The sequence below is a fragment of the Urtica dioica genome, chromosome 4 (assembly GCF_054948205.1).
Source record: "Urtica dioica subsp. dioica isolate 48M chromosome 4, U.dioica_male_clone48M_v1_H2, whole genome shotgun sequence".
Taxonomy (NCBI): domain Eukaryota; kingdom Viridiplantae; phylum Streptophyta; class Magnoliopsida; order Rosales; family Urticaceae; genus Urtica; species Urtica dioica.
The window spans coordinates 12,371,388-12,387,748 of NC_142759.1; the positions used below are offsets into that span (position 1 = coordinate 12,371,388).

Below are 16,361 nucleotides of genomic sequence, written 5' to 3' on the forward strand. Positions count from 1 at the left end.
GAAACAAATAAACTATTGTTATTGATTATTTATGATTGCCAATACACATTTTTGGAGGCGTATTTGTGTTAATACTCAGAAAAAGAAAAACAAAACAAAAAAAACTTTCTATACAGTTTCATCTCTACAATATGACATATATATATAGCAGAAATGCCATACAGAATTGAAAACCAAGATTCCCAAACCAGACACAGACCAAAACATCTATTCTTTCTATATATGACTTATATCACAAGGTAGAGTGGGTGATGTATATATATATCCTTTTCAATCTCACAAACTTCCTATTGCAATCCTGTCAAGTAAACCTGAGACTGAATTACCGTCTTTCCGATCTTAAACCCGGGAAACACCGTGAAGCCCACTTTGGGCCTCGATTTGCTCGGCGGCAAAGCCCATCGCTTGGTCACGTCTTTCATGAACACCATCGAGAAATCCGCGCCTCTCTCCACCTGAAATATCTCGACGATCGGGTCGAAAAGCGAGGCCAGCTTGTGAAGCGTCCATATTGAGCTCGCCATGTTCACGTAAGCCTCATAGAACACGCTCAGAGACCTCCACGAGCTCAAGACCGCTTCTTTCTGGTCCACATCACTGAAGATCGAAGACTCCATTGTCGGGTGAATGATCTCCTGGTACTTCCTCTCGCAAAACCTTGAGAAATCACAGTTCCGGTCGCGGCTCAGAAGCTCCATCGGACTGCACGCCACATGCTCGAGCAATTTCCCCGGCGAAGAACACCTCATCTCCGACGAATCTCCATCCCTCTCAGTCGTTTCGAAGCCAGTGGTGTCAAAATTCTTGAACATGCCGAGGCAAACGTAGGACAAAAAAGCGTATTGGTTGTGCGATCTCTTGGCGTAATCGACATTGGGGTGAACCAGATTTGCGGCCAAGTCCAAGTCCCAGCCAACGCCTCTCATGAGCTCGATCAAGATCTTTGTGAACCTATGTGTTAACCTACAAGCTTCGTTCAACGCGGAATCGAACACCCTGACAGACGCCAAAACCTCACAACAAGAAGACTGGTTCGAATTGTTACCGTTGAGCCTCTTCGAGAGCTTCGCATTTGAGCTCTGAATCTCCTCCAATCTCACCCTGAGCGCCGAGACCTCTTCGTCTCTCCGGTCGATCTCTTCCTGCAGCTTGTCCGCGACCGTGCCGAGAGTCCGAAGCTTGCTCTGATTCTCCTCGACCTGAGCTTCCAAACACGACCCCATCGAGGACCCAAGACCTGACTCGTAGAGCCTCTTGAACTCTGAGAGCCTCTGGAGATGGGAGACCAAAGCTCGATCGGCGGACTTTACGCTCTCCTCGTTCAGAGGCACGTGGGAGGTCTGAAGCTGGAGGTACGAGGCTTCGAATTTCGAGACCGTCGCGAAGATCGACGAAGCTAGGGTTTGTACCAATTCAGGATTCAGGAGCCGAAACTCTACGGCTTTCTTCCTTGTCTTTTTCTTCGCCGCCGGCGGAGTCCGAGTCGGAGTCGCCGGAGAGGCCGGGAAATTGTCAGGCTTGATGACGACGACCTTCTGGTCGGTGATTATCTCTTCCGCCGAGTCGAGGAGAGAGAGTCCGTCGGAATCTTCTGGCCCATCCTCGTCTTCCTCGGCGAAGAACTCGACGGTCTTGGTTCTGAAAGCGAGAGCGAATTTCTGAAACATCTCGGAGATTTGCTGAGGGGGTTTCGACGAGCCATCGATTTCGGCCATGGTTACAGCTCCGAAAAGTTGGTTCTGCGTTTCTTTCTTGTAAAATTTCAGTCTAATTTTCTCATCGGCCAAACAAAAGTTTGGCGAGAGAGAGAGAAAGAGAGTTTCTTTTTTTGGGGAGAGAAAAGAGAATTCTTGGGTTTTACTTCTCTGTGTGTTAGTGAACCGAAATGTGAAAGTGCTTTGGTAGTCTTGGAAGGAAGGTATGAGTGGATTCGAATGAACTGTACCTTTTTCTTGTTATATTTTAATTTCATTTCATTATTATTTTTAGCCTAAGCTCTTCATTTTATATGCTGACTTTTCTATTATTTATAAAGTGGTTTAGTTTGGTAACGGTAATAAGGAAAGGACTAGGATGACAACGGTGGGGAGTTGATTTTCCGTGACTGACTTTTTCTTTAGCTTTAATATTTGTCCACGGATTTCATGATATGAAGAAGTAGGTTTTTTTATTAAAATTTTTACTTTGCTTTATTTTTAACCATGTCAACACCGGGATTTTCAACCATGTCAACACAGTCGGGCTGAAGGTCAAAACCGTATTTAGTGTAAAAATCACATTAAAATAGTTTACCAATAATATCATCAAAACTACAAGGTAAAGATGTATACATATTTCACAAATATAGTTTCAAATATATAGTTACGTTGCACACAGGGACGAAGCCGGGATTTCTATTTAGGGGAGGCTAATTTGTAAAAAAAAATTCAGGAGGGACTAATTTGTAAATTTTAAGGGTAAAAAATTGAAAAAAAAAATGAAAAGTGAGTAAAATATGCAAAAAAAAAAGAAAAAAAAAATTGAGGGGGGCTAAAACTCTCTTCAATTACAGCTGGCTTCGTGCCTGGTTGCACATAAATTTGGACTATTGGATCAAATCAATATTTTTTTTAGATCGTCGCTTACAATAACCACGGTCAAATTATAAACCTAGTTTTTGTCTATCTTCATGCTATTGGAGACCCAGCAACTGAGAAAATAGATTGTGCCTTTTCTAATCACGCCCGAAAACACACCACCAACAAAGACTCAATAACCACCCGTCCAAAAAATCAACCACTTTCAAAAAAATTATTCGTGTTCCAAAGATTTTACTCAATACGGATCAAGACATGACCTTTTTGCAAAGCCAACATTCTTACTGACATCGTTCTATAGTCTAGGGCCTCTAGGCATCTACACATTTCGCCACTCATATAAATTATAAGAATTTTTCTGCGACTAATGTACTATCCACAAATTCGAATTTGAGTAATAAAATACCACCTTTGATATATTATACTCAAATAAGTAATTTTAATACTTCACCAATGTAAAAAAAAAAAAAACTGAGAAGCTATAAGGTTTTGAATGGAAAACAATCATGAACACATGAAATCAGATACATAAATGAAAAATAACTTGTATTCAATTAAATTGATTAAATAAATTGAATTCGTAGCAATGAATTGTGATCCTGTTTGGTTAGACATGAAGGTGAGAGTGTTTTGGCTCAATTTGTCATTTCTTGCGCAGATACACAATCACAACGTACATAAACTTCCTTTCTGTTTGTTCTTTCTTTTTCATCACTTGAAAATGACACAACAGCTTTTGGCTTTTAGCTGTTAATTATTTAACTTCAAGCGTGTGTATGTATACAATACATTATACATGTTTTCTTTTTAATGATAGAAGATATGATCTAAGCTCTTACAGCACATAAGAGTGCATGTTTTCTCTACTCGTTCGGGCATATTATTATTTCACCACCCGAATTTATTTATTTTTACGTAAGGTAAAATCAAGGAAAAAAATGCCGTTTTCGTTTCCGTTTCGAGGCTCTTGATTTACGGAAAATCGTCATGTCGATGAAAATTAGAACGGAAAAAATGTGGAAAAGGGCAAATGAAATGCCGTTTTCAAACGCCGTTTTCCATGGAAAACCGACGTGCCGATAGAAAACCGAACGGAAAAAATGTGGTAAAATATATTTAATATATATATATATATATAATATTTTTTAATAGAAAATTGTATATATATATAATATTTTATAAATGTGTGCTATTAATAATATTTAATATATATAATTTATAAATGTGTGATATTATCTATTAGAATTGTCTCATAGTATGTGTGATATTATATATAATAGAATTGGATATTATATATAATTTTTAAATGTGTGATATTATATATTAGACTATGTGTGATATTATAATTTATAAATAGAGGTTAGACTATTTAGACAAATATCTAGTAAAAACCATAAGAAAAAAAAACGACAGCAGCAGGAAGAAAAAAAAAACGACAGCAGCAGAAAGAAGTAAAAAAAACGACAACATACAAAAAACGACACAAAAAAGAAAAAACGACAGAAAATAAAAACGACAAAAAACGAAAATCGACGAAAAACGACGACGAAACGAAAAAAATAGCTTTCGTCGGCCGTTGACTCACCGGAAACGAATTTCCAGACGAAAATTGTGGAAATTCTCCGGCATTTGATTCACTGGGTAAAATCATATCATTCAAGTGAACGGTTAAATCTATAAAAATATGTTAAAGTTAAACTGGCTGATCAATTAAGAGTTAAGACCATGTCGCCACAAGATTGCTAAGATCTCGCGTCGTATTCAACTTATACAGAAAATACCGGCACATATTTTTTTTAGAAATATGAAAATTAACCACTTTTGACAAATACTTTAGCTATAGTTGGTACTCTTTACAATACTAGCTACTCGATAACCATTTATCCTTCCATATTTACCATTGTCAAGCCTTTTTTTATTTTTAATTGACCGTGTTTTCTAAACGAGATCATAGTATTTTTCAATTTGTATCTTCTTTTTCCATTATTGTTTTTATTTTTAGCATTTCATATGTCTATATTTTTAGCATACCACATTTTTGTTCGGATTTCAAATAGCACAGAAGATTATTTTCTATTATTCAAAAATCCAGGTACCACATTGTGGTGGGTCTCATAAAAATACATTTGATAAAAGTAAAAAAAAAACCTAGATTATAAAAATTTAGGCTCAACGGAAAAATTCAAATTTCTTAAAAAAGATGACGAGTGTGTTGAAGTGGAGATAATCTCACATTGATTGTGTATGTAAATGGACATGTGCTTATATATCGATTGGATTTCTCTGCTTAATATCAATTAAGATAAAATTTGACAGAGTGGATCACAAACACAATCACAATTATATAACAAGAATAGTGAGTTACCAATCCTTTCAGGTAACACGAACCAACCCCTGTTTGTTAGGGAATCTTGCCCAATTTAGATCAACGCATTAAAGAAAACCAATCATATCCAAGGGAAAAAAATGCAGTTTTCGTTGCCGTTTCAAGCCTCTTGATTTACGGAAAATCGTCATGCCGATGGAAAACCAAACGGAAAAATTGTGAAAAAGGGCAAGTGAAATGCCGTTTTCAATGGAAAACTGACGTGCCGACGGAAAACCGAACGGAAATAACGTGGCAAAATATATTTAAAATATATACATGTAATATATATATATATATATATATATATATTGTATGTAATATATATATATATATTTTAATTTTTAAACATATATAAAGAAAATACATTATGTATATAATCTTTTTTAATAGAAAATTATATATATATATATGTATAATATTTTATAAATGTGTGCTACTAACGTATATATTATTTTTTATAATTTGTTTTTTAAAAAAGCGATAGTAAAAAAAGAAAACGACAAAAAAAAATTAAAACGACAGCAAAAAAAAAAAACTACACAAAATTTATCAAAATACTTTGACAGATATATATTCAATAATATTAAAAAGTTAGTTAAAAACTACAAAAAAAAAAAAAAAAAAAAACACTACAGCAGCAGCAAAAAAAAAAAAAACAAAACAAAACGACGACACAAAACAAAAACGACAAACGACGAAAATCGACGAAAATCGAAAAACGACGAAAATCGGCGAAAAACGACGACGAAACGAAAAAAACACCTTTCGTCGGCCGGACACCTTCCGACAGCGACTTTTTCTCCGGAAATCGGCGAAAATCGTCGACATTTTATTCCATGATCATATCACATATTTAATGTTTAGATCTAAAAAAATGAAATTAAAAACCACTCTGATCAAAGATCTAGTGGTATAAAAGTCAGATGCATGTCTTTGTTATCAAATATAAAAACTATATAAAACAACAATAAACTCTCTATTGAAGGCGCTCGATCGATCTTGGCGTGCTCAACAAAGATGATTTTGTAATGATGAGAATGACGACGACCGCGAAGAGTCAAGAATCTTCATATGACGACAAACTCTTCGAAAATTGACGAAAACACAAAGAAGAAAAAAGAGAAACATATTTTCTCAGGACGAGAGCCTTCTAGTGGTTACGACCAGCAGAGTCTCAAGCCTCAGAAGAGACGGCGGAGCTAAAATTTAAAACTCTAGTAATATTTTTTTTTTTTAGGAAAATAAAAATGGCTAGGATTTTTTGAAATATTTGGACTTGATCCAACTCCAATATTAATTTGTCGCGTAAATTCAATAAATCATATATAACATAACATATAAAAATAAAACCCCTTTATTTACCGCTCTTTTTATTATTAGTTATATATTTTTCTGCTCCTAAATTCTAAAATAACTCCACCCGTAGTAAAAATAGCACTTTTTTTTATGTAGTAAAAATAGCATTTATTAAAGTTTAGCCGACGTGATTTCAAAGACTATACACAATTTACACGCATGAAGTTTTGGATAACTAACCGTCCAAAATATTTTATTTAACATATCTTAGCACCTATGATTTCAATGGAATCCCGTCCTAAGTCCTAACGATGATCATGCCCAAAGATGAAAATAGAGAATAATTAATTAACTGACCGTCTAAATGCAAAGAATAAATCAACAAAGGAATTGAGAGGAAAAAGGAAAGAAAAAAAAATACACACCCGTAACAATCACAACCACCACCACCATATCAGAACTAAATTAAACACAGATATTATTACACTGAAACTGCTACCACTAAGTATCAACATAGCACCACAATTAGTCAACACAATAGACGATTTTTGCTTTGAACTTCATGATGTAAGAAAACAGACTTCATGATCTTTGGAATCGACAAAAAGGTGAAATTAGGTAAAATTAGAAAGTTCATTTTTTTTTTTTCACTATTATCCTTATACAAATAAAAATAAATAACATAAATAATAATAAACGATGTCAGGTTCTCGTTTTCGATTTAGCAATTTCCTTCCTATACAGAGCTTAAATTCGGAACTCCATAAAAAGAGAAGCACAATCTTTAATCACGGCAAAAAGTTCGATAAAATGCCAAGTTGTTTAATTAGCACTACAATAATATATTATGGAGTTAATTAGCTGCTAAGACTTTTTGAAGTATTACTTACTCTCGAGAAAACGATTTGTTGTCCAAACTCTTATTAATTTAAAAATAAAGTGTTGGTTAGGCTTATGTTATCATAGATCAACTCGAAACGATATTCTTTATCTTTAGTACATTAATAAGACAGAATCTTTTGGCTGATATGCTGTTTATGTCATGCTTGACAGGTAAAGCATTCTTTTAAGATTTTTTTTATGTCGTTTTCTATTACAGCGTTTTCCAGAATAAAAAGAAAGATAAAAAGTACGTCTAGGTATTGCTAATGTATATTAATTAGTACAAAAATCAATCATTTATCTGCAATATATGATGAGCCACAATGATCAATCAACAAAACTCCAAAGTTGTTTTTATGCTTTGCTTCAAGGTTTTTTCTGGCATCGAATTTGGCATCTCTAACGCTTTGCCTCAAGTAATCCTCTCCAAATATGCCCTTGGAGATGCACTAAGTTTGTGTTTTTTTTTCATATATAGAAAATGCACCAAGGAATTCAATCATTGTATCTCTCTGTGCCCTTTGAAATGCGTGTTATACTTTAAGCAGACAAATTTCTCAGTTGGCTCATCACCTTGCAAACTTTGGTATATAAAAGCATCTACAATTAAAGCGCTCTCCAACTCTCATTTTGAGAGTTTTTAGACTTCTAATGGAAAACTTTAAATCCTCATTATAAGGTTTTTAATATTGCACCCTCATATTCAAATTCCCTATGGGCATTTGGTATGAAATTTTTCGAAATTTTCACTTCCGTTTGTTAGTTTTGACTAATGGTATTGCCGATTTTTATTTGTCCGGAAGTGACAAGAAAGCTTCCGACAGCTGGCGGAAGTGACAAAAGGACAAGTCAGAAGAAAACAAAAAAGTGTACCGTTAGAGAGAATTGTCACGTTGGAGAATTTTTAAACGTTCGAGAATTTTTAAACGTTGGAGATTGACTGAAAATAAAATGACTATTTGAGTCTAAAATTTAATAAAGTTTTACACTTTCATCCTCTTTCGTTTCCAACACTATTAGTAGATCAAATTTGATAACATTTTTCACAATCACAACACACATTTCTCTACAATTCTCTATACATTCTCTACAACATTTATTTATAATTCTATACTGATTTCTCTAAAAATATTTCTATAAAATATTTATCTACAATATAGAAGTATCATATCATTTATAAGTATAATTTATATAGTTTATAAGTGTCATATACTTTTAATTTATATAGTTATAATATATAGTTTCAATTCATAATTTATAATTTTAACTTTCTATTATAAGTATAATTTATATTATATAATTTTATTTTTATATTATAAGTATAATTTATATTATATAGGTTAAATTCATATATAGTATTTAAAACGTCATACGGGACAAGATTACATGGCACGTGATCATACTAGGGTCGTGGAAGAGTTTTACTCCTTTTTCAAATTTTACCAACGACAAATTCCAACTCATCCCGAGCCGAGTCCACCCCGACACGCCTCAACAAGCAAAGGAGGAATTTTTCGAGATATAGCTCGTTTTGCTCGAGGCTGAACTTCATCTCCAAGATTGTCACCACACGCCGCAACCTCTAAAGAGACGTCTGAACACGACGAGATCACGCTATAAAACTCTCAACAATTTGCCTCCATGAATCAAGACGACCTCAACTCGCTGGCATGGTGGACGCAACACGAAAACATGTTTTTGATATTGTCCAAGATGGCCCGAGATGTACATTCGATCCCGATTTCAACGGTGTCGTCCGAATCCGCATTTAGTAGCTCATGTCGCATTATTGACGATAAAAGGCAGAGTTTGAAACCCAAAATGGTCGAGGCACTCACCGTTTACAAAGATTGGTGTCAATACGAACAACGATCTCAAGAAAATATGTGACCATTGATCTTGTTGATAAATTTGATATAAGTTTTCAAAACATGAGTATTCATGAACTGTAGTTTTGTTGTAATGTTTTACTCATAATCTTGTTGTAATATTTTTCTTTTTATTTTAAATTATTAATAAAGATGCAATTCCTTTTACATATTAGTCCATTCTCTTAAAACTTTAACATTTTAATCCCTTTGATTTTTTAATTTTTGTTGTTACATATTGGAAATTAGCGAAAATGTTAATTTTCATTCAGCCTAACGGAAATACCACTTCCGTTAACCTCCGGAAGGCAAAATATTGCCTAACGAAAATGCACTTCCATTAAGCAATGGAAGACACACTAATGGAAGTGGTATTTCCACTTCATTTCCAATGCCCATGATGAATTCAGATCCTAAAAAAATTTACGTAACTATATTCTAGTCTTATATTTTGTATAAGTTGTTAAAATTGACCCCTATTTTCAAAAATTTGATAAAATAGTTTATTTTTTAGTACATAATGATAAATATATTATAATTTAGTTCTTTTAATTTAATAATTTGATATTTTTGCAACTGGATGAATAAATAAAAACATAACACATACTGTTAATATTAGAAATAACATAAACTAGTACAAGAATAATATAATATGAAATGCATTAACACCCAAAATAACAAAATAAATTTGAGTAATTTTTTGTCTTTAAAGTATGCTTTATTATTATTTTTTGTATGCAATTTCATTTTTTGTTTCATTAAAATGTAACTCTACATTTTGTATGTTTTATGATTATTTATGGAGGTATAATAAAATTCAATATTATTAAATATTAAGGACTAATATACAATATAGATAAATTTGTAGGGATAAATTTGAGAGTCGTCATTTGAGAAGAAGGCCTTTAAACCCTTATTTTGAAGTTTGAGGATCCAAATGAGGGTCTCTATTGGAGATGCTCTAATAGCTTTAAATAGTTGTGTTAGCACTTAGCATAACAAATCTTAAAATTATCCCTAAAAAAATAAAAACAAAACAAAACAACTCATGGTCTGATATTTTGATCCCATGTTTTATTTTCCACTAATTATTTATTGAAGATAGTTTTAGTTGAAAATTCTATTAACCATTACAAATCCAGCCATCATTATTGTTTGTACTTGGCGGAAAGATAAAGATATAAATGAAGTTATGAATTAAATATTGTTAACTAGTTTGTTATTTATAAAATATCATAATCTAAAGGTAATCTAAAAGGTCAAATTAGGACCTAATCGATGATAATGTTAATGGCCTATAGAAGTTATTGGGAGTATGGAAATGCTTTGTATCAGTAATCAATGTATAAAAATGAAAGACAACAATGAAAGAGCATGAGGTATTCCGGCAACAAACATCCAAGAAAAAGAGAGGAACAGTCCATAAACAAAGAACTATAGATCTAGACAGAGAACAAAAATCGATAGAAGCGGATCTGACCCAAATGAATGAGCTCAAGATGTCACATTTTAAGAGCGCAATCTTAGGGCAGTCATTTTCATGAGCAATCAATGATTTAACTGCAATATGTATGATGAGCCGCAATAATCAATCAACTAAGCTCCAAAGTTTCTTTTATGTTGTGCCTCAATTTTCCAGCCGACCATTCAAACATATTTTGAACCTTTTAGTCTTAGCAAGTCCATAAATTCAACAAATTTTCCGATATCTTTATTCAAAATTGAGTCGAATTGATTGAGATAAAATTAAAAGTTGATATACTGGCTGATTGTTGTATTGCATTGGAATTGGTTTAAATTGAATTGAAATTTAAACGATCAATTAATTATTGTGTTGTTAATGATTATTGATTAAATATTAGTATTGATTCAACTTTGAATTCATGTGTATAATGAGTATAAATTATGTTTTTTAGAATATTCAGCAATATTTTTTATAAGTATTTTCATTGGCATGTCCCCTTTTCACACTTTTTCTATTCGATCTTTAATTTGCACGTCATTTTTTTCATATTTGGAAAGCTTCAAAACACATGAAAACGACATTTTAATACATTGCAATTATACGAGACATATTTTGCTAAACAAAAGGGCGACTAAGAGCACGAACGATGAAAATAACGAGTTGTGGCAAGAAGCATGGCTCGTTATCCGTGCATTGGAGAAAAGTGGTGAAAGAAGCATTTAGGTACCGTTCGAGCGGGACCTCTGCCCGACGAGGTACATGACGTCCCCAAGAAGGTGCAGAACCGATGTGTTGGTCCAAGGACCTGGGAAGGTGCAGAACCAAGGTCCCACTCAGGTGGGATCTTCATGAGGATGAGGGAACAAAAGTCATGCGCCAAGGTGCATCCCAGATTGGACCTCCCCCAAGGAGGCACAAGACCAATTTCCCACGCCATGGTCCCGCCACCAATTTTCGGCGTCAAGGTCACGCCTAAGCAAGACCTAACCGACGAGGCGTGGGACAACTGAACCACCTCAGGATGTGGACCCCCACCTTGTGACCTAGACCACCTACTACACTTTTTTTTCGCTTGATGATGTGATCCCACGTGCAAAGGAACAAAGGCGCTTCATCGAGCCTATTCCTAATTCAAGAGTACAAGACTTCAACAAAGAGTTTCATGGTTTGAACAAAGCTGAATGGAAGAAATATAAAGCTAGAGCCAAAAGCTACGCAAGAAGAAAACCCATCCACGAGGCCAAGGGCGGCACAAATAAAGGAAAGCTTATTCACGTTATTTTAAGCAGTTTGAGCTATTTACTTGTTATTTTCGTAGTTTAAAATAATAGATGAAGTTAGAGTCTTTTTAAAGTGTTTTTGGGCTTTAGTTATGCTTAATGAAGCCTATATGTGTTAGGTATTAAGTTAGGCTTTTAATTTTAATGTTATCAGGCCTAAATAATGTTTTGTAGGCCCATTTAAACTAGGGCAACAATGTACTCCGAATTTGCTTTGTATTTTCCTATTTAAAGGATGTTTCAAGCTGAATGAAAGGACATCCAGATTTTTATAAAAAAATATGAGAGTCTTCTCTTGAGTTCTTATGAACTTTTATCGAACTTATCAAGACTAGTCTTGTGGCGTTCAAACCCGACTCATCAGACGGTCTTTCGCAACCGTTCGTGGCGTCAATCGATCCACCATCGTTCCTAAACTGTAGACGATCTGTCGCTGTGCTATTGGGGTATCGGGTCTCGGAGCTTAGTCGGCCGAGGTTCATATCACTCGAAGTCAATATTTCTCTACAATTAAGACCCAACCGACAAAGAGATGGTAAGCTCTTTTTTCACCCAACACTCTACCAAAATAATTCCACAAACAAACTAAAATATTACCAGCGAGACTCATAGGCTCTCTCTCTCTCTCTCTCTCTCTCTCTCTCTCTCTCTCTCTCTCTCTCTCTCTCTCCCTCCCTAATTATACTAAAATTAATACTGAGCGTTGGAGAGCGCATAAAGAATCCTTCAATACCGATGTGAGTTTATCATTTATTTTCTCATTTGTAGGATTTAATCGTAGCAAGCCTTTCCAATGAGGTTGGAGTGACTAGACGAGAACACCTTAGCCATGTGAGAGACCTCAAGATCCGACATTGGGTTGAACCTCAAATGCTCTTAAGTGTTAGCCCGAAATCGAATGTTACAAATTAATTTTCAAGTATTACAAACATATGTGAATATTTGTGTCGCAAATCAACTAAATACATATTACTTCTTTTAGATCCATATATTAGAATGATCCATAAGATTTTTGTTTCTAAATTCAAACATGGCATTCATTGTAGTATTTGACTTGTAAAATATATAGAATTCGAAGACCAACGACAATGAAATTGTAATTATAATATTTAAAATAATGAATTTATAATCCAACTAAATTATGTATTCGATTGGTAATGGAAATGGGTATGGGTATGTGTATGAACGAGTGCACCTAAATCGATATCCGACCCGTTAGAAAAACATACCCGTTAATCAGTTTTCTCAATCGGGTCGGGTTACGGATAATCATTGCCGGATAGCGGGTGTGAAATTACAAAACTCGTTAACCCAGTTAAAAAAAAAAGGGTTCAGCGGCTATATAGCCCAATAGAAGCTTTTGCAAAATAGCAATAGTTTGTCAACTATAAACAAACTAGCCCAAGTAAGATTAATCTAGGCCGGATTAAATTTAATCCCAACGAACTATAAAGACAGAATATAAGTTTTATGAAGGCTGGATTAAAATTAATCGAGGCAAGATTAAAAGTCGTAGTACTCTTAATTGACTATTTTACTATACCTAATAAAACTATTGCTATTTTGCAAAAATCATACTTTGAATTGGCTATTTCATACCATTTTTTCAAAAAAAAAAACCACTCAATAAAGCTAAATATAAATTATAAACTAAAATTTAGAGACAAAATATAATTTTAAGTGAGAACACTAAAGCAAGTTAAAATTCGTAGTTACAAAACAAACAATTTAAAAGTAAAAAAGTATCTAATTTAAAAAAAAAATTAAAAATTATAACGGGCCGGGTTAACGAGTTAGCGAGCCGGGTTAAGCTATACATGTACCCGTACTCGTTTAGATAATAATGGGTATTACCGGTTTCCCGTTTCAAACGGGTATTACCTGTTGGGTCAGGATTTTCTGAAGCCCAAAAAATCATGGGCCTGACAAAGCAAAAGCCCAAGATCCCTACCAGCTTACTTCTACCCCCATCCACCTGCCACGCGCGTGCTACACACCTTGCACATGCCTGCCACGCGCGAGCCTTTTTGTCCACTCCCTGATGACGTCATCCGCCCTCTGTCCGATGACATCATCCGCCCAAGATCAATTCTATCCGATAGTGTTTTTGCTCGCCCAAGAGCATAAAAACACCCAAAATTTGGTTGTGCCCCACTAATTCACTCAAAACCCTCCTTACATCTCCAAAACTCTATAAATACCCCGTTCATTTCACCATTTTCTCTCAAGAAATAAAAAACTAAGCAAACTCATGTCAAATATTTCTTCCACTTCTATCTCTAGATTTTTCTCACAAACAACATTTGAGATCCAAAATAGATAAAGAGAAAAATCACTCCACTCACACAATAAAAACACAAAAAGATAAATAATTTACTTTCGTTCTCTATAGATTGGAAGAGATAATATTTACTCTCTTACAAACACTTTCTATCATAAACCAAGGCCAACAAAACCAAATTATATTTCTCTCTCTAAAAGTGTCCAAGAGCTTGAGAAATCAATTCTCATGCTATTCACTTAGTAAGAAGAAAATCTCATCGACCCGGTATCCGATTCCAGGATCCTCTGAAACTCCTGGACGCGTTAGACATTGTCTTAACTTTCCTCGAGCCCTTTGGAACGTTGAAGAGTGACTTCTCTTCCAAAATCACAATTCAAAGATTCCTCTGAAGCTCTCGGATGTTTCGGGCATTGTCTTAAACTTCCTTGAGCCCTTTGAAATCTCGAATAGTGATTTTGGGCTCATTCAAGACTAGACACGTGATTATTCCAAACACAACACTGTCGACAAATGTTGAATCCAAAAAACGGCTTAACATTACCCGACCCGTTTAGACCGGATAACGAGCGGGTTAACGGGTATCGAGTAATACCTCATGTCATTCCTACTTCGAGCTCAAGCAAAACCCAACATTACCTTTCGTATTTATAATATAAAGTAAATTAATTAATGCAAAAGATCAGGGCCGGCCCTGACCTAAGGCGGGCAAGGCTTGTGCCTTGGGCCTCCAATCGGGTTGGGCCCAAAAAAAAATTTATTTAACACTTTTTGTCTATTTTTAAGAAAATTTACATTTTTTACCCTAAAAATTTACACTTTTGATCCATTTTCTAAAAAATTTACATTTTTTACCCTGAAAATTTAAATTTTTATTAGTATTATAGGACCCCAAAATATTGAATCGCCTAGAGCCCCGGCGAGTTTGGGAGCATTTTATATCCGTTATAGAGTAATAAAAACCAAGAAGCTAAAAAAGGAAACAAGTTAGTATCATTAATTACGAGTAATATTTATTTCCGTTATAGAGTAATAAAAACAAAGAAACAAAAAAGGAAACAAGTTATTAATTAAGTAGGGTAATGATATTTATCGAGTAGCATTAATTAAAAAGTTTACACAAATCATTAAGGGTTCGCAAATTTCGGAAGACACGTATAAATACACAAATCATCGAATTCCCTCGTCCATCACTCTCTCTAGGGTTTGAGAAACTGGTTTAGGTCCGGCAGAAAACTCCGCAAATCGCCGCGATCGGCTCCGCCACAATGGTCCATCTCGCTGTCATCGCCACTGCGGCGGCGATGCGGAAGAGCAGCGCGGTGGAGCCATTGTCGCAGAGCCCTCAGGCGATTTGTCTCTCTCCCTCTCCCTCTCTTGGGGTTTAAGAAAAGTTTTCACGACCGACGAAACACTTCACAGATCGCCGTGGCCGGCTCCGCAATAATGGTCCATCGTGATGTTATTGACACTGTGCGGTGGCGATGCGGAAGGGCAGCGCCGTGGTGCCATTGTCGTGGAGCCCTACGGCGACCTTGTGGTCGACTTGGAGGAGCAAGCCATCCTGAGACTAGCCTTACCAGGTAATAATTTGTTTGTTAGCCGTTTATTGTTTGGGGTTACGTATTATAATTTACGTTTTTTGTGTGAATTTACAATTTTGAAGAAGATAGGAAGACTCAGCGCATATCAGGTGGTGAAATAGAGGGCGGCGAGTTGAAGAAAGTTGCGACCTGGGTACGTGACCATTTCTATCTCTGTTTTTCTGGTTGAATCTATTAAGAGTGTTTTCATATTATTTTTTCTGCCTTGCTATCTTTATTTTAAAGTTGTGGTATAGAGCTTATTAAAACCTCTGTCTCACGGTAAAAATAAAATATGAACCCTTGCAACACAAAGAACATTTTATATTAAAAGCCCGCTCTTTTTTTTTTTTTTTTTTTTAATGAATAAAAGATTTTTCCTTTGTTAAATCTATAGAGAGAGTTTTGTCTGCATTAATTTTTCTTTCCTCTGCGTCCATTGCCGGTCTAGCGCTTTTAAAATCTTTCTCAGCCTTTATACGTTACCAAAGTTTTCAACTTCACAAAACTCATTGCCACCGTGAGTTGTTGCACACTGTTATCTTCACTGCTTAAGCTATGCTATTCGACATGTGTTGTCATCAGAGCGTACTGTAGCGGCTGTGAAGATGCGGAAGAGCAGTGTTGTGGCAGCTCACGGAGTTTTTTTAAAGTCGATCTCCCAAGTCCGAAAATTTTCTAGTTTGTATTGTGCTAAAAAAAAATTTCCTCGATCAAATCTCTGTTGGAGTTGTTGCTCATTGTTATCTTCACCGCTTAAGC

General features: G+C 35.0%; 1 protein-coding gene and 1 long non-coding RNA gene across 2 annotated transcripts; one reads left to right on the forward strand and one right to left on the reverse strand.

Annotated features, from left to right (window-relative positions):
- On the reverse strand, positions 1 to 1,989 carry LOC149400510 (DUF641 family protein (DUF641)). Its single transcript, XM_089613646.1, has one exon. It carries the CDS (start codon positions 1,713 to 1,715, stop codon positions 288 to 290), a length of 1,428 nt encoding a protein of 475 aa, XP_089469772.1. The 5' UTR covers positions 1,716 to 1,989; the 3' UTR covers positions 1 to 287.
- Positions 1,990 to 15,214: 13,225 nt separating this feature from the next.
- LOC149400511 (uncharacterized) lies at positions 15,215 to 16,272 on the forward strand. Its single transcript, XR_016296749.1, has 3 exons — positions 15,215 to 15,599; positions 15,683 to 15,753; positions 16,185 to 16,272. It is a non-coding gene; the product is annotated as an uncharacterized LOC149400511 (long non-coding RNA).
- The last annotated feature ends 89 nt before the right edge of the window (positions 16,273 to 16,361 follow it).

Coding starts and splice junctions, on each gene's coding strand:
- LOC149400510 (XM_089613646.1), bottom strand. CDS start 1,715: ATGGCCGAAATCGATGGCTCGTCGAAACCCCCTCAGCAAATCTCCGAG.